The following is a 23597-nucleotide window of genomic DNA, read 5'->3' on the forward strand; positions in this document are numbered from 1 at the left end:
GTCGCGTTTATCGTGAAAGAGTCATTTCTTTATATTTTCCTTTTCTTTCTTCCACGGGATTTGGCGTCGTGACGTCAGCGCGCCCTGACCTCTCGCGAGCGCAGGAAACTGGAGCAGCCACAAACTCTCGCTTTAAATTTTGTTTTAACTCTTTTTTTTTCTACATTAATTGTTGTTCCTCGAGCCCAAACTGGCCGACGATAGACTTCGTTTGCGGACCGTGTCGTTTAAAGAGCGGGTTGTGCTCTTAAAGTGGTCGATTTGTACTTTTATCCCGGTGTTTTTCCTCATGGATCAGATGGTGACGCGTCAGAATAATTGACACTAATAAACGCGATTCATTAATTCATATTTTTAAAATAGAACACGCCATTAAACGTCGGGTTTAAGCGCCGATTTTAAACGCTACCATTGTTTTATTCTGGCGCATAAATGATTATATTTAGACTACTCTTACTTTAGCTGCTAATGCTAACTAGCGCAGGCCGCGGTTGGAGTTTATTTATATATAGTGTTGTAGTATTTATATGCGGTGTGTGTGTGTTTGAGTATATAAGATGTGTTTGTGAAGTGTGCAGTGTTTGATTGATCCGCGATGTCTTCTCCATCTCCTCAGATCTCACTATAGAGGGATGTTTCCCACTCATTATAAAGGCCTCGCTTATTTTCTTTATTTTTTCACTCACTCGACGATCTTTTTAAAAGTGATTGGTGGTTTATTTCACCCATGTCGTAAAGTTTGATGGCTTGACGAACAGTTTGCGCTGTAGTTTATTTTTTTTAATGTGTTAGCTGTGATTGGACTGGACATAATAGAGAAGAGGAGAAACAACCCCTGCTAAGAATCAAGGTAATAAAACATCTCTGGGCTGATCTGCTGTCTCTGGGCTGATCTGCTGTCTCTGGGCTGATCTGCTGTCTCTGCTGTCTCTGGTCTGATCTGCTGTCACTGGTCTGATCTGCCGTCTCTGGGCTGATCTGCCGTCTCTGGTCTGATCTGCCGTCTCTGGTCTGATCTGCCGTCTCTGGTCTGATCTGCTGTCTCTGCTGTCTCTGGTCTGATCTGCTGTCTCTGGTCTGATCTGCCGTCTCTGGTCTGATCTGCTGTCTCTGGTCTGATCTGCTGTCACTGGTCTGATCTGCCGTCTCTGCCGTCTCTGGTCTGATCTGCTGTCTCTGGTCTGATCTGCTGTCTCTGGTCTGATCTGCTGTCACTGGTCTGATCTGCTGTCTCTGCCGTCTCTGGTCTGATCTGCTGTCACTGGTCTGATCTGCCGTCTCTGGGCTGATCTGCCGTCTCTGGTCTGATCTGCTGTCTCTGGTCTGATCTGCTGTCACTGGTCTGATCTGCCGTCTCTGCCGTCTCTGGTCTGATCTGCTGTCTCTGGTCTGATCTGCTGTCTCTGGTCTGATCTGCTGTCACTGGTCTGATCTGCTGTCTCTGGTCTGATCTGCTGTCACTGGTCTGATCTGCTGTCTCTGCCGTCTCTGGTCTGATCTGCCGTCTCTGGTCTGATCTGCTGTCTCTGGTCTGATCTGCTGTCACTGGTCTGATCTGCTGTCTCTGCCGTCTCTGGTCTGATCTGCTGTCTCTGGTCTGATCTGCCGTCTCTGGTCTGATCTGCCGTCTCTGGTCTGATCTGCCGTCTCTGGTCTGATCTGCCGTCTCTGGTCTGATCTGCCGTCTCTGGGCTGATCTGCCGTCTCTGGTCTGATCTGCCGTCTCTGGGCTGATCTGCCGTCTCTGGTCTGATCTGCTGTCTCTGCTGTCTCTGGTCTGATCTGCCGTCTCTGGTCTGATCTGCCGTCTCTGGGCTGATCTGCCGTCTCTGGTCTGATCTGCTGTCTCTGGTCTGATCTGCTGTCACTGGTCTGATCTGCCGTCTCTGGTCTGATCTGCTGTCTCTGGTCTGATCTGCTGTCTCTGCTGTCTCTGGTCTGATCTGCTGTCTCTGGTCTGATCTGCTGTGATCTGCTGTCTCTGGTCTGATCTTCTGTCTCTGGTCTGATCTGCTGTCTCTGCTGTCTCTGGTCTGATCTGCTGTCTCTGGTCTGATCTGCTGTCTCTGCTGTCTCTGGTCTGATCTGCTGTCTCTGGTCTGATCTGCTGTCTCTTGTCTGATCTGCCGTCTCTGGGCTGATCTGCCGTCTCTGGTCTGATCTGCCGTCTCTGGTCTGATCTGCTGTCTCTGGTCTGATCTGCTGTCTCTGGTCTGATCTGCTGTTACTGGTCTGATCTGCTGTCTCTGCCGTCTCTGGTCTGATCTGCTGTCACTGGTCTGATCTGCTGTCTCTGGTCTGATCTGCCGTCTCTGGGCTGATCTGCCGTCTCTGGTCTGATCTGCTGTCTCTGGTCTGATCTCCTGTCACTGGTCTGATCTGCCGTCTCTGCCGTCTCTGGTCTGATCTGCTGTCTCTGGTCTGATCTGCTGTCTCTGGTCTGATCTGCTGTCACTTGTCTGATCTGCTGTCTCTGCTGTCTCTGGTCTGATCTGCTGTCACTGGTCTGATCTGCTGTCTCTGCCGTCTCTGGTCTGATCTGCCGTCTCTGGTCTGATCTGCTGTCTCTGGTCTGATCTGCTGTCACTGGTCTGATCTGCTGTCTCTGCCGTCTCTGGTCTGATCTGCTGTCTCTGGTCTGATCTGCTGTCTCTGCTGTCTCTGGTCTGATCTGCTGTCTCTGGTCTGATCTGCTGTGATCTGCTGTCTCTGGTCTGATCTTCTGTCTCTGGTCTGATCTGCTGTCTCTGCTGTCTCTGGTCTGATCTGCTGTCTCTGGTCTGATCTGCTGTCTCTGCTGTCTCTGGTCTGATCTGCTGTCTCTGGTCTGATCTGCTGTCTCTTGTCTGATCTGCCGTCTCTGGGCTGATCTGCCGTCTCTGGTCTGATCTGCTGTCTCTGGTCTGATCTGCTGTCACTGGTCTGATCTGCTGTCTCTGGTCTGATCTTCTGTCTCTGGTCTGATCTGCTGTCTCTGCTGTCTCTGGTCTGATCTGCTGTCACTGGTCTGATCTGCTGTCTCTGGTCTGATCTTCTGTCTCTGGTCTGATCTGCTGTCTCTGCTGTCTCTGGTCTGATCTGCTGTCACTGGTCTGATCTGCTGTCTCTGGTCTGATCTGCTGTCTCTGGTCTGATCTGCTGTCACTGGTCTGATCTTCTGTCTCTGGTCTGATCTGCTGTCTCTGGTCTGATCTTCTGTCTCTGGTCTGATCTGCTGTCTCTGCTGTCTCTGGTCTGATCTGCTGTCACTGGTCTGATCTTCTGTCTCTGGTCTGATCTGCTGTCACTGGTCTGATCTGCTGTCACTGGTCTGATCTTCTGTCTCTGGTCTGATCTGCTGTCTCTGCTGTCTCTGGTCTGATCTGCTGTCACTGGTCTGATCTGCTGTCTCTGGTCTGATCTGCTGTCTCTGGTCTGATCTGCTGTCTCTGGTCTGATCTGCTGTCTCTGGTCTGATCTGCCGTCTCTGGTCTGATCTGCCGTCTCTGGTCTGATCTGCTGTCACTGGTCTGATCTGCTGTCTCTGGTCTGATCTGCTGTCTCTGCTGTGATCTGCTGTCTCTGGTCTGATCTGCTGTCACTGGTCTGATCTGCTGTCACTGGTCTGATCTGCTGTCACTGGTCTGATCTGCTGTCTCTGGTCTGATCTGCTGTCTCTGCTGTGATCTGCTGTCTCTGGTCTGATCTGCTGTCACTGGTCTGATCTGCTGTCACTGGTCTGATCTGCTGTCTCTGGTCTGATCTGCTGTCTCTGGTCTGATCTGCTGTCTCTGCTGTGATCTGCTGTCTCTGGTCTGATCTGCTGTCACTGGTCTGATCTGCTGTCACTGGTCTGGTCTGATCTGCTGTCTCTGCTGTCTCTGGTCTGATCTGCTGTCACTGGTCTGATCTGCTGTCACTGGTCTGATCTGCTGTCTCTGGTCTGATCTGCTGTCACTGGTCTGATCTGCTGTCACTGGTCTGATCTGCTGTCTCTGGTCTGATCTGCTGTCTCTGGTCTGATCTGCTGTCTCTGGTCTGATCTGCTGTCACTGGTCTGATCTGCTGTCTCTGCTGTCTCTGGTCTGATCTGCTGTCTCTGGTCTGATCTGCTGTCTCTGGTCTGATCTGCTGTCACTGGTCTGATCTGCTGTCTCTGGTCTGATCTGCTGTCACTGGTCTGATCTGCTGTCTCTGCTGTCTCTGGTCTGATCTGCTGTCACTGGTCTGATCTGCTGTCACTGGTCTGATCTGCTGTCACTGGTCTGATCTGCTGTCTCTGGTCTGATCTGCTGTCACTGGTCTGATCTGCTGTCTCTGCTTTCTCTGGTCTGATCTGCTGTCACTGGTCTGATCTGCTGTCTCTGCCGTCTCTGGTCTGATCTGCTGTCACTGGTCTGATCTGCTGTCTCTGCCGTCTCTGGTCTGATCTGCTGTCACTGGTCTGATCTGCTGTCTCTGGTCTGATCTGCTGTCTCTGGTCTGATCTGCTGTCACTGGTCTGATCTGCTGTCTCTGATCTGATCTGCTGTCTCTGGTCTGATCTGCTGTCTCTGGTCTGATCTGCTGTCTCTGGTCTGATCTGATCTGCTGTCTCTGGTCTGATCTGCTGTCTCTGGTCTGATCTGCTGTCTCTGGTCTGATCTGCTGTCTCTGGTCTGATCTGATCTGCTGTCTCTGGTCTGATCTGCTGTCTCTGGTCTGATCTGATCTGCTGTCTCTGGTCTGATCTGCTGTCACTGGTCTGATCTGCTGTCTCTGCTGTCTCTGGTCTGATCTGCTGTCTCTGGTCTGATCTGCTGTCTCTGGTCTGATCTGCTGTCTCTGGTCTGATCTGCTGTCACTGGTCTGATCTGCTGTCTCTGGTCTGATCTGCTGTCACTGGTCTGATCTGCTGTCTCTGCTGTCTCTGGTCTGATCTGCTGTCACTGGTCTGATCTGCTGTCTCTGGTCTGATCTGCTGTCACTGGTCTGATCTGCTGTCTCTGCTTTCTCTGGTCTGATCTGCTGTCACTGGTCTGATCTGCTGTCTCTGCTGTCTCTGGTCTGATCTGCCGTCTCTGCTCTGATCTGCTGTCTCTGGTCTGATCTGCCGTCTCTGGTCTGATCTGTTGTCTCTGGTCTGATCTGCCGTCTCTGGTCTGATCTGCTGTCTCTGGTCTGATCTGCCGTCTCTGGTCTGATCTGCTGTCTCTGGTCTGATCTGCCGTCTCTGGTCTGATCTGCCGTCTCTGGTCTGATCTGCTGTCTCTGCTGTGATCTGCTGTCTCTGGTCTGATCTGCCGTCTCTGGTCTGATCTGCTGTCTCTGGTCTGATCTGCCGTCTCTGGTCTGGTCTGGTGTCTCTGGTCTGGTCTGCTGTCTCTGGTCTGATCTGCTGTCTCTGGTCTGATCTGCTGTCTCTGGTCTGATCTGCTGTCTCTGCTGTCTCTGCTGTGATCTGCTGTCTCTGGTCTGATCTGCTGTCTCTGCTGTGATCTACTGTCTCTGGTCTGATCTGCCGTCTCTGGTCTGATCTGCCGTCTCTGGTCTGATCTGCCGTCTCTGGTCTGATCTGCTGTCTCTGGTCTGATCTGCTGTCTCTGGTCTGATCTGCTGTCTCTGGTCTGATCTGCCGTCTCTGGTCTGATCTGCTGTCTCTGCTGTCTCTGGTCTGATCTGCTGTCTCTGGTCTGATCTGCCGTCTCTGGTCTGATCTGCTGTCTCTGGTCTGATCTGCTGTCTCTGGTCTGATCTGCTGTCTCTGGTCTGATCTGCTGTCTCTGGTCTGATCTGCCGTCTCTGGTCTGATCTGCTGTCTCTGCTGTCTCTGGTCTGATCTGCTGTCTCTGGTCTGATCTGCTGTCTCTGGTCTGATCTGCCGTCTCTGGTCTGATCTGCCGTCTCTGGTCTGATCTGCCGTCTCTGGTCTGATCTGCTGTCTCTGGTCTGATCTGCCGTCTCTGGTCTGATCTGCTGTCTCTGCCGTCTCTGGTCTGATCTGCTGTCTCTGCTGTCTCTGGTCTGATCTGCTGTCTCTGTTCTGATCTGCCGTCTCTGGTCTGATCTGCTGTCTCTGGTCTGATCTGCTGTCTCTGGTCTGATCTGCTGTCTCTGGTCTGATCTGCTGTCTCTGCTGTCTCTGGTCTGATCTGCTGTCTCTGGTCTGGTCTGCTGTCTCTGGTCTGATCTGCTGTGATCTGCTGTCTCTGGTCTGATCTGCTGTCTCTGGTCTGATCTGCTGTCTCTGGTCTGATCTGCTGTCTGCTGTCTCTGGTCTGATCTGCTGTCACTGGTCTGATCTGCTGTCTCTGGTCTGATCTGCTGTCTCTGGTCTGATCTGCTGTCTCTGCTGTGATCTGCTGTCTCTGGTCTGATCTGCTGTCTCTGCTGTGATCTGCTGTCTCTGCTGTCTCTGGTCTGATCTGCTGTCTCTGCTGTCTGCTGTCTCTGGTCTGATCTGCTGTCACTGGTCTGATCTGCTGTCTCTGGTCTGATCTGCTGTCTCTGGTCTGATCTGCTGTCTCTGCTGTGATCTGCTGTCTCTGGTCTGATCTGCTGTCTCTGGTCTGATCTGCTGTCTCTGGTCTTATATGCCGTCTCTGGTCTGATCTGCTGTCTCTGGTCTGATCTGCCGTCTCTGGTCTGATCTGCCGTCTCTGGTCTGATCTGCTGTCTCTGGTCTGATCTGCTGTCTCTGGTCTGATCTGCTGTCTCTGCTGTCTCTGGTCTGATCTGCCGTCACTGCTGTATCTGATCTGATCTGCCGTCTCTGGTCTGATCTGCTGTCTCTGGTCTGATCTGCTGTCTCTGGTCTGATCTGCCGTCTCTGCTGTCTCTGGTCTGATCTGCTGTCTCTGGTCTGATCTGCTGTCTCTGGTCTGATCTGCTGTCTATGGTCTGATCTGCCGTCTCTGGTCTGATCTGCTGTCTCTGCTGTCACTGGTCTGATCTGCTGTCTCTGCTGTCTCTGGTCTGATCTGCCGCCACTGGTCTGATCTGCGGTCACTGGTCTGATCTGTGGTCACTGGTCTGATCTGCCATCTCTGGTCTGATCTGCCGTCTCTGGTCTGATCTGCTGTCTCTGGTCTGATCTTCTGTCTCTGGTCTGATCTGCTGTCTCTGGTCTTATATGCCGTCTCTGGTCTGATCTGCTGTCTCTGGTCTGATCTGCCGTCTCTGGTCTGATCTGCCGTCTCTGGTCTGATCTGCCATCTCTGGTCTGATCTGCTGTCTCTGCTGTTTCTGGTCTGATCTGCCGTGTCTGGTCTGATCTGCTGTCTCTGGTCTGATCTGCTGTCTCTGCTGTTTCTGGTCTGATCTGCCGTGTCTGGTCTGATCTGCTGTCTCTGGTCTGATCTGCCGTCTCTGGTCTGATCTGCTGTCTCTGGTCTGATCTGCTGTCTCTGGTCTGATCTGCTGTCTCTGGTCTGATCTGCTGTCACTGATCTGATCTGCTGTCACTGGTCTGATCTGCTGTCACTGATCTGATCTGCTGTCTCTGCTGTGATCTGCTGTCTCTGCTGTGATCTGCTGTCTCTGGTCTGATCTGCTGTCTCTGGTCTGATCTGATCTGCTGTCTCTGGTCTGATCTGCTGTCACTGATCTGATCTGCTGTCTCTGGTCTGATCTGCTGTCTCTGGTCTGATCTGCCGTCTCTGGTCTGATCTGCTGTCTCTGGTCTGATCTAGATGATGTGTGAGGTGATGCCCACGATCAGCGAGGCTGAGGTTGGCAGTAATGGCGGCCCTTTGGGCTCCGGCTCTCCGGTGCAGAGTGACTCTGAGGGCCACTTTGAGTCTCTGATGGTTTCGATGCTGGAGGAGCGGGACCGACTTCTGGACACACTCCGAGAGACGCAGGAGAACCTGTGTGTGACGCAGAGCAAACTCCACGAGATCAGCCACGACAGGGACTCTCTGCAGAGACAACTCAACAGCGCTCTTCCTCAGGTAACACTCCTGCTAATCAATCCAGCATAACTAATGATCAATCTTCATCTATTCACTGCAAAACACAACTCTACCCTTAAACTCTCACACACCACCACACCTGTGCCTAACTCTACCCTTAAACTCACACACACCACCACACCTGTTTCTAACTCTACCCTTAAACTCACACACACCACCACACCTGTGCCTAACTCTACCCTTAAACTCACACACACCACCACACCTGACCCTAACTCTACCCTTAAACTCACACACACCACCACACCTGTGCTTAACTCTACCCTTAAACTCACACACACCACCACACCTGTCCCTAACTCTACCCTTAAACTCACACACACCACCACACCTGTGCTTAACTCTACCCTTAAACTCTCACACACCACCACACCTGTGCCTAACTCTACCCTTAAACTCACACACACACCACACCTGTGCCTAACTCTACCCTTAAACTCTCACACACCACCACACCTGACCCTAACTCTACCCTTAAACTCACACACACCACCACACCTGTCCCTAACTCTACCCTTAAACTGACCCACACCACCACACCTGTGCCTAACTCTACCCTTAAACTCTCACACACCACCACACCTGACCCTAACTCTACCCTTAAACTCACACACACCACCACACCTGTCCCTAACTCTACCCTTAAACTGACCCACACCACCACACCTGTCCCTAACTCTACCCTTAAACTCTCACACACCACCACACCTGTGCCTAACTCTACCCTTAAACTCACACACACACCACACCTGTGCCTAACTCTACCCTTAAACTCTCACACACCACCACACCTGACCCTAACTCTACCCTTAAACTCACACACACACCACACCTGTGCCTAACTCTACCCTTACAGGGCTCTACATAACGCCCATTTTGGGCGCATTTACGCCTAAAAATTACTGCGTGCGACTGTGAAAAAATATTTAGGCGCACCGGTGCGAGTGACCCGATCTATTCTCATGAATGGATGTGTAATACAATCGGAATAAAAACTACAACACTGAGTGAATCAACACTGAGAAACTGATAGGCTACGTTTCCTACTTCAATCAACTGCTTTTTATGCCTTCAGTCAGCAGAAGAAGTGCAAAAACGTGTGCGACGGACTACACTTCAAACAACGATTGTTTACAAAGTGAATAGACAGAGTGAAACGTGTGTGACAACACAGCCATGCGCACTTTACCAGACGCCTCGCGCTGTTTATTTACAGCCAAATCAAAATGAACTGGAAATACCACATTTGGATTATCATAAACAAGCTCAGAAATTAGCGGATGCTTAGGGGTATAAATGCCATCAAACAATAATGTATTAATAATACATTTAAAAAAGCCCTTGAGTTAATCTTTATCACTCATGCTGTTTAAAAAAATACTAAATGTATATAATGAGCAAGTGTATCATGAAGACTTTTTCCTAACCGGGTTTTGTCTTATTCTGAATCACTGTACACACAAAATAAGTTATTCCCGCTGCGGATTAGCACAATATCTGCGTGACTCGTATTTTTTTTACGGTCTCTATGGACTCACCACAAACAGAGAGAAGTAGATCCGGCTGCAATGTTCTTCCGCGAGGCGCATGCGGTTCTGTTTATGAAGCGCCAGAGCGCCAAAAGTTACGGCTTGCTATAGCTCCGAGTATTGGCATGATTGCATGTGTGATACTGATCTCCTACAAAAATCTAATAGACAAGTTAATATTGAGTAACAACGTTTTAGCCACAACACTGTCTATTTGTGAAAATCAAAGCCACACCAGAACTGATTCGCATCTCCAAGCGATTCGATTCAAATGAATCTGTTTTGAATTATTGACTGAACTATTGACTGAATGACTTGCCGCCACCTACTGGCGGTTTTATTTTCATATTTATACTTTTGCATGGACTTTTTATTTAAAATATTAAACTTTTAAAGTTTAATTTGTACATATTTCTAAATTCAAAAACTTATATGTAAAACAGTCATACAACATTAACCCATGCATTAATGCATTAAATGCATAGGTGTTTGATTGTATGAAGTCCAGTTCTGCTTTTTGTGTGTGTGTGTGTGTGTGTGTGTGTGTGTGTGTGTGTGTGTGTGTGTGTGTGTGTGTGTGTGTATTTGTGCTGTACTCTCAGAAGTTAATGATAATATTATGTTAGAATTATGTTGAATTTAAGAAATTGACAGATGATGCATACATTTAATAAGATTAGAAAACATTGCTCTTATAATGGTAAAAATGACCCTGGACATTAAAGGACAAATATCGTCCTGTAATGGGAAAGTTATAATTGGAATGTGTTTGATGGATTAGAATGTGCTCCTAAATTTTTGACTGTGCTCCTAATTTTTTTTAATTAGGAGCACAAGTGCTCCTCAAGAAAAAAGTTAGCGTAGATCCCTACCCTTAAACTCACACACACCACCACACCTGACCCTAACTCTACCCTTAAACTCACACACACACCACACCTGTGCCTAACTCTACCCTTAAACTCTCACACACCACCACACCTGTGCCTAACTCTACCCTTAAACTCACACACACCACCACACCTGTGCCTAACTCTACCCTTAAACTCACACACCACCACACCTGTCCCTAACTCTACCCTTAAACTGACACACACCACCACACCTGTCCCTAACTCTACCCTTAAACTCACACACACCACCACACCTGACCCTAACTCTACCCTTAAACTCACACACACCACCACACCTGTCCCTAACTCTACCCTTAAACTCACACACACCACCACACCTGTGCCTAACTCTACCCTTAAACTGACACACACCACCACACCTGACCCTAACTCTACCCTTAAACTGACCCACACCACCACACCTGCCCCTAACTCTACCCTTAAACTCACACACACCACCACACCTGACCCTAACTCTACCCTTAAACTCACACACACCACCACACCTGTCCCTAACTCTACCCTTAAACTCACACACACCACCACACCTGTCCCTAACTCTACCCTTAAACTGACACACACCACCACACCTGACCCTAACTCTACCCTTAAACTGACACACACCACCACACCTGCCCCTAACTCTACCCTTAAACTGACCCACACCACCACACCTGACCCTAACTCTACCCTTAAACTCACACACACCACCACACCTGTCCCTAACTCTACCCTTAAACTGACCCACACCACCACACCTGTCCCTAACTCTACCCTTAAACTGACCCACACCACCACACCTGACCCTAACTCTACCCTTAAACTCACACACACCACCACACCTGTCCCTAACTCTACCCTTAAACTCACACACACCACCACACCTGTCCCTAACTCTACCCTTAAACTGACCCACACCACCACACCTGACCCTAACTCTACCCTTAAACTCACACACACCACCACACCTGTGCTTAACTCTACCCTTAAACTCACACACACCACCACACCTGTGCCTAACTCTACCCTTAAACTCTCACACACCACCACACCTGTGCTTAACTCTACCCTTAAACTCTCACACACCACCACACCTGTGCCTAACTCTACCCTTAAACTCACACACACCACCACACCTGTCCCTAACTCTACCCTTAAACTCACACACACCACCACACCTGTGCCTAACTCTACCCTTAAACTCACACACACCACCACACCTGTCCCTAACTCTACCCTTAAACTCACACACACCACCACACCTGTCCCTAACTCTACCCTTAAACTCACACACACCACCACACTTGTCCCTAACTCTACCCTTAAACTCACACACACCACCACACTTGTCCCTAACTCTACCCTTAAACTCACACACACCACCACACCTGTGCCTAACTCTACCCTTAAACTCACACACACCACCACACCTGTCCCTAACCCTACCCTTAAACTCTCACACACCACCACACCTGTCCCTAACTCTACCCTTAAACTCACACACACCACCACACCTGACCCTAACTCTACCCTTAAACTCACACACACCACCACACCTGTTTCTAACTCTACCCTTAAACTCACACACACCACCACACCTGTTTCTAACTCTACCCTTAAACTCACACACACCACCACACCTGACCCTAACTCTACCCTTAAACTCACACACACCACCACACCTGTTTCTAACTCTACCCTTAAACTCACACACACCACCACACCTGTTTCTAACTCTACCCTTAAACTCACACACACCACCACACCTGTCCCTAACTCTACCCTTAAACTCACACACACCACCACACCTGTTTCTAACTCTACCCTTAAACTCACACACACCACCACACCTGTCCCTAACTCTACCCTTAAACTCACACACACCACCACACCTGTCCCTAACTCTACCCTTAAACTCACACACTACCACACCTGACCCTAACTCTACCCTTAAACTCACACACACCACCACACCTGTCCCTAACTCTACCCTTAAACTCACACACACCACCACACCTGTTTCTAACTCTACCCTTAAACTCTCACACACCACCACACCTGTCCCTAACTCTACCCTTAAACTCACACACACCACCACACCTGTCCCTAACTCTACCCTTAAACTCACACACACCACCACACCTGTTTCTAACTCTACCCTTAAACTCTCACACACCACCACACCTGTTTCTAACTCTACCCTTAAACTCACACACACCACCACACCTGTGCTTAACTCTACCCTTAAACTCTCACACACCACCACACCTGCCCCTAACTCTACTCTTAAACTCACACACACCACCACACCTGTGCTTAACTCTACCCTTAAACTCTCACACACCACCACACCTGTTTCTAACTCTACCCTTAAACTCACACACACCACCACACCTGTTTCTAACTCTACCCTTAAACTCACACACACCACCACACCTGTCCCTAACTCTACCCTTAAACTCACACACACCACCACACCTGTCCCTAACTCTACCCTTAAACTCACACACACCACCACACCTGTGCCTAACTCTACCCTTAAACTCACACACACCACCACACCTGTTTCTAACTCTACCCTTAAACTCACACACACACCACCACACCTGACCCTAACTCTACCCTTAAACTCACACACACCACCACACCTGTGCCTAACTCTACCCTTAAACTCACACACACCACCACACCTGTGCCTAACTCTACCCTTAAACTCACACACACCACCACACCTGTGCTTAACTCTACCCTTAAACTCACACACACCACCACACCTGTGCCTAACTCTACCCTTAAACTCACACACACCACCACACCTGTGCCTAACTCTACCCTTAAACTCACACACACCACCACACCTGTGCTTAACTCTACCCTTAAACTCTCACACACCACCACACCTGTTTCTAACTCTACCCTTAAACTCACACACACCACCACACCTGTTTCTAACTCTACCCTTAAACTCACACACACCACCACACCTGTCCCTAACTCTACCCTTAAACTCACACACACCACCACACCTGTCCCTAACTCTACCCTTAAACTCACACACACCACCACACCTGTGCCTAACTCTACCCTTAAACTCACACACACCACCACACCTGTTTCTAACTCTACCCTTAAACTCACACACACACCACCACACCTGACCCTAACTCTACCCTTAAACTCACACACACCACCACACCTGTGCCTAACTCTACCCTTAAACTCACACACACCACCACACCTGTGCCTAACTCTACCCTTAAACTCACACACACCACCACACCTGTGCTTAACTCTACCCTTAAACTCTCACACACCACCACACCTGTTTCTAACTCTACCCTTAAACTCACACACACCACCACACCTGTGCTTAACTCTACCCTTAAACTCTCACACACCACCACACCTGTTTCTAACTCTACCCTTAAACTCACACACACCACCACACCTGTTTCTAACTCTACCCTTAAACTCACACACACCACCACACCTGTCCCTAACTCTACCCTTAAACTCACACACACCACCACACCTGTCCCTAACTCTACCCTTAAACTCACACACACCACCACACCTGTGCCTAACTCTACCCTTAAACTCACACACACCACCACACCTGTTTCTAACTCTACCCTTAAACTCACACACACACCACCACACCTGACCCTAACTCTACCCTTAAACTCACACACACCACCACACCTGTGCCTAACTCTACCCTTAAACTCACACACACCACCACACCTGTGCCTAACTCTACCCTTAAACTCACACACACCACCACACCTGTGCTTAACTCTACCCTTAAACTCTCACACACCACCACACCTGTCCCTAACTCTACCCTTAAACTCACACACACCACCACACCTGTCCCTAACTCTACCCTTAAACTCACACACACCACCACACCTGTCCCTAACTCTACCCTTAAACTCACACACACCACCACACCTGTGCTTAACTCTACCCTTAAACTCTCACACACCACCACACCTGTCCCTAACTCTACCCTTAAACTCACACACACCACCACACCTGTCCCTAACTCTACCCTTAAACTCACACACACCACCACACCTGTTTCTAACTCTACCCTTAAACTCACACACACCACCACACCTGTCCCTAACTCTACCCTTAAACTCACACACACCACCACACCTGTCCCTAACTCTACCCTTAAACTCACACACACCAACACACCTGTGCCTAACTCTACCCTTAAACTCTCACACACCACCACACCTGTCCCTAACTCTACCCTTAAACTCACACACACCACCACACCTGTCCCTAACTCTACCCTTAAACTCACACACACCACCACACCTGACCCTAACTCTACCCTTAAACTCACACACACCACCACACCTGACCCTAACTCTACCCTTAAACTCACACACACCACAACACCTGACCCTAACTCTACCCTTAAACTCACACACACCACCACACCTGTCCCTAACTCTACCCTTAAACTCACACACACCACCACACCTGTCCCTAACTCTACCCTTAAACTCACACACACCAACACACCTGTGCCTAACTCTACCCTTAAACTCTCACACACCACCACACCTGTCCCTAACTCTACCCTTAAACTCACACACACCACCACACCTGTCCCTAACTCTACCCTTAAACTCACACACACCACCACACCTGTGCCTAACGCTACCCTTAAACTCACACACACCACCACACCTGTCCCTAACTCTACCCTTAAACTCACACACACCACCACACCTGTCCCTAACTCTACCCTTAAACTCACACACACCACCACACCTGTTTCTAACTCTACCCTTAAACTCACACACACCACCACACCTGTGCCTAACTCTACCCTTAAACTCTCACACACCACCACACCTGTCCCTAACTCTACCCTTAAACTCTCACACACCACCACACCTGTCCCTAACTCTACCCTTAAACTCACACACACCACCACACCTGTTTCTAACTCTACCCTTAAACTCACACACACCACCACACCTGTCCCTAACTCTACCCTTAAACTCACACACACCACCACACCTGTCCCTAACTCTACCCTTAAACTGACACACACCACCACACCTGTGCCTAACTCTACCCTTAAACTGACACACACCACCACACCTGCCCCTAACTCTACCCTTAAACTCACACACACCACAACACCTGACCCTAACTCTACCCTTAAACTGACACACACCACCACACCTGCCCCTAACTCTACCCTTAAACTCACACACACCACCACACCTGCCCCTAACTCTACCCTTAAACTCACACACACCACAACACCTGACCCTAACTCTACCCTTAAACTCTCACACACCACCACACCTGTCCCTAACTCTACCCTTAAACTGACACACACCACCACACCTGTCCCTAACTCTACCCTTAAACTCACACACACCACCACACCTGCCCCTAACTCTACCCTTAAACTCACACACACCACAACACCTGACCCTAACTCTACCCTTAAACTGACACACACCACCACACCTGCCCCTAACTCTACCCTTAAACTCACACACACCACCACACCTGTGCCTAACTCTACCCTTAAACTCACACACACCACCACACCTGCCCCTAACTCTACCCTTAAACTCACACACACCACAACACCTGACCCTAACTCTACCCTTAAACTCTCACACACCACCACACCTGTCCCTAACTCTACCCTTAAACTGACACACACCACCACACCTGTCCCTAACTCTACCCTTAAACTCACACACACCACCACACCTGCCCCTAACTCTACCCTTAAACTCACACACACCACAACACCTGACCCTAACTCTACCCTTAAACTCACACACACCACCACACCTGTCCCTAACTCTACCCTTAAACTGACACACACCACCACACCTGCCCCTAACTCTACCCTTAAACTCTCACACACCACCACACCTGTCCCTAACTCTACCCTTAAACTCTCACACACCACCACACCTGTCCCTAACTCTACCCTTAAACTGACACACACCACCACACCTGCCCCTAACTCTACCCTTAAACTCTCACACACCACCACACCTGTCCCTAACTCTACCCTTAAACTCTCACACACCACCACACCTGTCCCTAACTCTACCCTTAAACTCTCACACACCACCACACCTGCCCCTAACTCTACCCTTAAACTGACACACACCACCACACCTGCCCCTAACTCTACCCTTAAACTCTCACACACCACCACACCTGTCCCTAACTCTACCCTTAAACTCTCACACACCACCACACCTGTCCCTAACTCTACCCTTAAACTCTCACACACCACCACACCTGTCCCTAACTCTACCCTTAAACTCACACACACCACCACACCTGCCCCTAACTCTACCCTTAAACTGACACACACCACCACACCTGCCCCTAACTCTACCCTTAAACTCTCACACACCACCACACCTGTCCCTAACTCTACCCTTAAACTCTCACACACCACCACACCTGTCCCTAACTCTACCCTTAAACTCACACACACCACCACACCTGCCCCTAACTCTACCCTTAAACTGACACACACCACCACACCTGCCCCTAACTCTACCCTTAAACTCACACACACCACCACACCTGCCCCTAACTCTACCCTTAAACTGACACACACCACCACACCTGCCCCTAACTCTACCCTTAAACTCTCACACACCACCACACCTGTCCCTAACTCTACCCTTAAACTCTCACACACCACCACACCTGTCCCTAACTCTACCCTTAAACTCACACACACCACCACACCTGCCCCTAACTCTACCCTTAAACTGACACACACCACCACACCTGTCCCTAACTCTACCCTTAAACTCACACACACCACCACACCTGCCCCTAACTCTACCCTTAAACTGACACACACCACCACACCTGCCCCTAACTCTACCCTTAAACTCACACACACCACAACACCTGCCCCTAACTCTACCCTTAAACTGACACACACCACCACACCTGCCCCTAACTCTACCCTTAAACTCACACACACCACAACACCTGACCCTAACTCTACCCTTAAACTCACACACACCACCACACCTGTCCCTAACTCTACCCTTAAACTCACACACACCACCACACCTGCCCCTAACTCTACCCTTAAACTCTCACACACCACCACACCTGTCCCTAACTCTACCCTTAAACTGACACACACCACCACACCTGTCCCTAACTCTACCCTTAAACTCACACACACCACCACACCTGCCCCTAACTCTACCCTTAAACTCACACACACCACCACACCTGCCCCTAACTCTACCCTTAAACTCACACACACCACCACACCTGTTTCTAACTCTACCCTTAAACTCACACACACCACCACACCTGCCCCTAACTCTACCCTTAAACTCACACACACCACAACACCTGACCCTAACTCTACCCTTAAACTCACACACACCACCACACCTGACCCTAACTCTACCCTTAAACTCACACACACCACCACACCTGCCCCTAACTCTACCCTTAAACTCACACACACCACCACACCTGCCCCTAACTCTACCCTTAAACTCACACACACCACCACACCTGCCCCTAACTCTACCCTTAAACTCACACACACCACCACACCTGCCCCTAACTCTACCCTTAAACTCACACACACCACCACACCTGCCCCTAACTCTACCCTTAAACTCACACACACCACCACACCTGCCCCTAACTCTACCCTTAAACTCACACACACCACCACACCTGTTTCTAACTCTACCCTTAAACTCACACACACCACCACACCTGCCCCTAACTCTACCCTTAAACTCACACACACCACAACACCTGACCCTAACTCTACCCTTAAACTCACACACACCACCACACCTGCCCCTAACTCTACCCTTAAACTCACACACACCACCACACCTGCCCCTAACTCTACCCTTAAACTGACACACACCACCACACCTGCCCCTAACTCTACCCTTAAACTGACACACACCACCACACCTGTCCCTAACTCTACCCTTAAACTCTCACACACCACCACACCTGACCCTAACTCTACCCTTAAACTCACACACACCACCACACCTGTCCCTAACTCTACCCTTAAACTCACACACACCACCACACCTGTGTCTAACTCTACCCTTAAACTCTCACACACCACCACACCTGACCCTAACTCTACCCTTAAACTCACACACACCACCACACCTGTGCCTAACGCTACCCTTAAACTCACACACACCACCACACCTGTCCCTAACTCTACCCTTAAACTCACACACACCACCACACCTGTCCCTAACTCTACCCTTAAACTCACACACACCACCACACCTGTTTCTAACTCTACCCTTAAACTGACACACACCACCACACCTGTCCCTAACTCTACTCTTAAACTCACACACACCACCACACCTGTTTCTAACTCTACCCTTAAACTGACACACACCACCACACCTGTCCCTAACTCTACCCTTAAACTCACACACACCACCACACCTGTCCCTAACTCTACCCTTAAACTCACACACCACCACACCTGCCCCTAACTCTACCCTTAAACTCTCACACACCACCACACCTGCCCCTAACTCTACCCTTAAACTCACACACACCACCACACCTGACCCTAACTCTACCCTTAAACTCTCACACACCACCACACCTGCCCCTAACTCTACCCTTAAACTCACACACACCACCACACCTGACCCTAACTCTACCCTTAAACTCACACACACCACCACACCTGACCCTAACTCTACCCTTAAACTCACACACACCACCACACCTGACCCTAACTCTACCCTTAAACTCACACACACCACCACACCTGACCCTAACTCTACCCTTAAACTCACACACACCACCACACCTGCCTAATGAATGAATGAGTCGTTTGAATGAGTCGTTTGAATGAGTCGTTTGAATGAGTCGTTTGAATGAGTCGTTTGAATGAGTCGCTCATTAAGACTCACCTCCTGCCACCTACTGGTGGTTTAGTTTCATGTCTAAACATACTTTTCAACATTTCTGATTTGTTTATCCAGAAATATAAATCTTAATGCAATTTTTCAGTGTAAATTATTCAGTTTGATTTGTAACAGCCCTATAGTGTCTTATTCTAATTTAATGTATCGATCAAATTTAAGAATATAATCTGAAACCTGAAGCATAGTCTATATTTAATAAGATTAGGGGAAATGAAATATCAGTAATATGCAGCTTTAGATATGCCAAAGGTGATTGGACACTGGTGGAATATTGCCTCAGAATAAATCATACTTACAACAGACACAAATAAAAATACAACGTTTACTCGGACGGGTGAATTATTGATTTTCTTGAAGTAGAAGCACGTGAATCGGCTGATGGACGTGGTGTGTAAGTGTGTTGTTCTGCTAGTTGTGTAATGTAGGGTTGTGTAGCGATGCCTATATAACCAATCAGAGCGCAGACTTCACAGAACTACCTCTCATTGGCTGTGTGCTCTGCTCAAGGACAATAACGTTGAATCTCAATCTAAATTTCAGCGTTTCCAACCACATCATGTTTAATTCAGGGTTTAAATGAGCATACGGACTAGCACAACACACACACATCATAACTGGACTGTGTGTTTTACTCCTATCAGACGCACATTATATGTTTTTCTCTGTTCTTCTCCGTCACTCGCATATAGATCCGCTGACATGATCATCATCATAATATTTTGAATAAAAACAGATAGAGATGGCAGTAGAGCTCGCTCAGACCCTCTGCAGACTAACTCCGGCATCATACACACACCTGGGACCTGAGGGTCAGGGGTCATCGTTACTCCGCTCACTGTAGTTTTGTGTTGGTGTGTGTTGTAGGAGTTTGCTGCTCTTACGAAGGAAGTGAATATGTGTCGAGAGCAGCTTCTGGAGCGAGAGGAGGAGATCGCCGAGCTCAAAGCTGAGAGAAACAACACACGCGTGAGTCCTCTGACACACACACACACACACACACACACACACACACACACACACACACACACACACACACACACACACACACACACACACACACACACACACACTGCCCCTGCCCCTAAACCTACCCATCACAGGAAGCATTCTACATTTTTACATTGAGTCAGTGAATCGACCATGATTCGCTGAAATCACGTGACTCATAACGGTTCGAATCATGAATTGATTCACTGACTCATAACGGTTCGAATCATGAATCGATTCACGTGACTCATAACGGTTCGAATCATGAATTGATTCACTGACTCATAACGGTTCGAATCATGAATCGATTCACTGACTCATAACGGTTGAAGCTTTGTTCTGAAATCGGCCATCACTATATAAGTCGTTATTTAGTGTTTTTTGCGCACTAACTCTATTCTGGCCTCTTCATCAATGATTGTAGAGCCGCTGTAGTGAGATGGGCTTTGTAACGACGTCTTTAGTGCCTTTATGGGTCTTGAGAGAGGAAATGACATTGGTGTCAATGAAGGCCTTTCTGAGCCATCGGATTTCAACACTAATATCTTCATCTGTGTGTGAAGATGAGCGGAGGTCTGACGGCTGGCCAACCACAGGACGAATTAATCACACTATTCACATTTTTGGCTGAACTAACCCTTAAAACAGGATTATTATTCCTTTAACTGTGTTTAGTCTCTCAGTAACACTCGATATGATCAGCTGGACTCTCATCACGTTCAGCGTTCAGATCCCTTCAGGTCAGATCTAATGTGTGTGTGTGTGTGTGTGTGTGTGTGTGTGTGTGTGTAGCTGCTGCTGGAGCATCTGGAGTGTCTGGTGTCCCGCCACGAGCGCTCCCTGAGGATGACCGTAGTGAAGCGTCAGGCTCAGTCTCCCGCCGGAGTCTCCAGTGAGGTGGAAGTGCTCAAAGCCCTCAAGTCTCTCTTCGAGCACCACAAGGCCCTGGACGAGAAGGTGCGGCTTCAGGACACACACACTGTCCCGTGGCAAGCCTGCGCTGAGCTTCATCTGTGTGTGTGTGTGTGTGTGTGTGTGTGTGTGTGTGTGTGTGTGTGTGTGTGTGTGTGTGTGTGTGTGTGTGTGTGTTCCTCAGGTGCGGGAGCGTCTGCGTGTGGCTCTGGAGAGGTGCAGTGTGCTGGAGGAACAGCTGACCGCCTCTCATAAGGAGGTGAGAACACACACTCGTGCCTCAGCGTATCACACTGAGAAAAATGCTTTTCTCACGTAGTATTTTTGTCTTATTTTACGTCCAAATATCTAAAAATTCTTACGTTAAGAAGCATTTACTAGACAAGCAAAAGTTTTTGTCTTGTTTTGTGGTAAAATAAATGAAAATGAAGTGAGCTTTTGCTTAAAATAAGATCATATTTATTCAAACAGAAAATAAGATTATTCTGCTCACCCCTTTGGCAGATTATTTATCCTATTTTAAGCAAAAGCTCACTTAATTGTGATTTATTTTACCCCAAAACAAGACAATTACTTTTGCTTGTCTAGTAAATGCTTCTTGATGTAAGCTTTCCTGTAGCTCAGCCAGTATAGCGTGGCGCTAGCAACGCCAAGGTCATGGGTTCGATTCCCAGGGAAAAGCAAGAATTGACAAAAAATGTTTACCTTAAAATGCAATGTAAGCCGTCTGCCAAATGCATAAATCACCGCGGTCATCGGCGCGGCTGGCTAATGTGTGTGTGTGTGTGTGTTGTAGCTGGTGTTTGTAAAGGAGCAGAGCAGCCAGAGGAAGCTGTTCATGGACGGTCAGCAGAGGTCAATCACAGCTCAGATGACACTCCCAGCACCAATGGACAGGTAAACATTACTGTGGCCTGTTTTTGAACTGTTTGCATATATAGGGCGCAGCGGATTATAAGGCGCATAGAACAGAAGATACTGACAGCTTTTTAAATGTTTATCTTCTGCTCACCAAAGCTGCATTTATTTAATCAAAAATACAGCTAAAACAGTAATGCTGTGAAATACCATTACACATGAAAGCAGCCTTCTCTGTGTGGATATAGTGTGATTTATTCCTGTGATCTGAGCTGAGTTTATCATCATTACTGCAGTCACATGACCCTTCACTGATCACGCTCATGAGGATTTCAGAATCAAGAAGCATTTATGATTATTATCAGTGTTGAAAACAGTTGTGCTGCTTAGTGTTGTGGAAACCATGATGCATTTTATTTTTCAGGATTCTTTGATGAGAGTTCAATGGACAGCATTTATTAAATAAAGTATTATCTTTTGTAATATTAAAAATATCACTTGTGATCAATTTAATGTAGCCGATGTCTGATCAACAAAAGTATTCATTTCTCTCTTTTTTAATTTTACCACAAATGTGTGAATGGTGTGGTGGTTTCCGCAAACTGAAGCAGCACCATGAGCAACACTGATAATAATCATAAGTGTGTGTTGAGCATCAGGTCCTCATATGAGTGATCAGTGACTGAAGACTGGAGTAATGGTGATAAACTCAGCTTTGATCACGGGGGGGGGGGGGGGGGGGGGGGGGGGGGCACTGTCCCCTTTTTTACTCTGAGGAGTTTGCAGGTCTGGGTTTTATAAAGATATTTATTTATTGAAAAGTGTAATCATCTCAGAAAATATAAATTCTTCTGTCAGGCGCAGTTGAAGTAAAAAGTGCCTTTGGACACACACTGTCAAGATCAGTGTGTAGCCGGGCTGTGTCTGGGTCATTATGCCAACATTATCTAACCCTGACCCTAACCCTAACCCAATCCCTACCCTGACCCTAACCCCAATCCCTACCCTGACCCTAACCCTGACCCCTACCCTGACCCCTACCCTGACCCTCACCCTGACCCCTACCCTGACCCTACCCTGACCCCTGACCCCTACCCTGACCCTAACCCTGACCCCTACCCTGACCCTAACCCTGACCCTGACCCCTACCTGACCCTGACCCCTACCCTGACCCTAACCCCAATCCCTACCCTGACCCTAACCCAATCCCTACCCTGACCCCTACCCTGACCCTAACCCCAATCCCTACCCTGACCCTCACCCTGACCCCTACCCTGACCCCGACCCTGACCCTAACCCTGACCCCTACCCTGACCCTGACCCTACCCTGACCCTGACCCCTACCCTGACCCTAACCCTGACCCCTACCCTGACCCCTACCCCAAACCCTCACCCTAACCCTGACCCCTACCCTGACCCTGACCCTAACCCTGACCCTTACAAAATAAAAAGTTTACCTCTCAGAAAAATGACCTTTCCTCTCAGCATTATAGCGTGGTGTGA

The 23597-nt window shown here is 48.7% G+C and overlaps 2 protein-coding genes across 2 annotated transcripts in view; one reads left to right on the forward strand and one right to left on the reverse strand.

Moving 5' to 3' along the window:
• The first annotated feature begins 57 nt into the window (after positions 1-57).
• ppfia1 (PTPRF interacting protein alpha 1) overlaps positions 58-23597 on the forward strand; it is a 65027-nt gene continuing 41487 nt past the window's right edge. The window contains 7 exon segments of the mRNA XM_067420177.1: positions 58-850; positions 7650-7910; positions 20202-20303; positions 21117-21281; positions 21421-21495; positions 22033-22087; positions 22090-22133. Coding sequence (XP_067276278.1) covers positions 7650-7910; positions 20202-20303; positions 21117-21281; positions 21421-21495; positions 22033-22087; positions 22090-22133 — 702 coding nt within the window. The 5' untranslated portion in view covers positions 58-850.
• LOC137043760 (putative uncharacterized protein DDB_G0271606) lies at positions 781-7002 on the reverse strand. Its single transcript, XM_067420176.1, has 4 exons — positions 6987-7002; positions 6480-6844; positions 1626-1952; positions 781-1413 (listed from the first exon to the last, which is right to left on the reverse strand). Exons 1-4 carry the CDS (start codon positions 7000-7002, stop codon positions 781-783), a joined length of 1341 nt encoding a protein of 446 aa, XP_067276277.1.

This window comes from Pseudorasbora parva, chromosome 16 (genome assembly GCF_024679245.1).
Source record: "Pseudorasbora parva isolate DD20220531a chromosome 16, ASM2467924v1, whole genome shotgun sequence".
Taxonomy (NCBI): domain Eukaryota; kingdom Metazoa; phylum Chordata; class Actinopteri; order Cypriniformes; family Gobionidae; genus Pseudorasbora; species Pseudorasbora parva.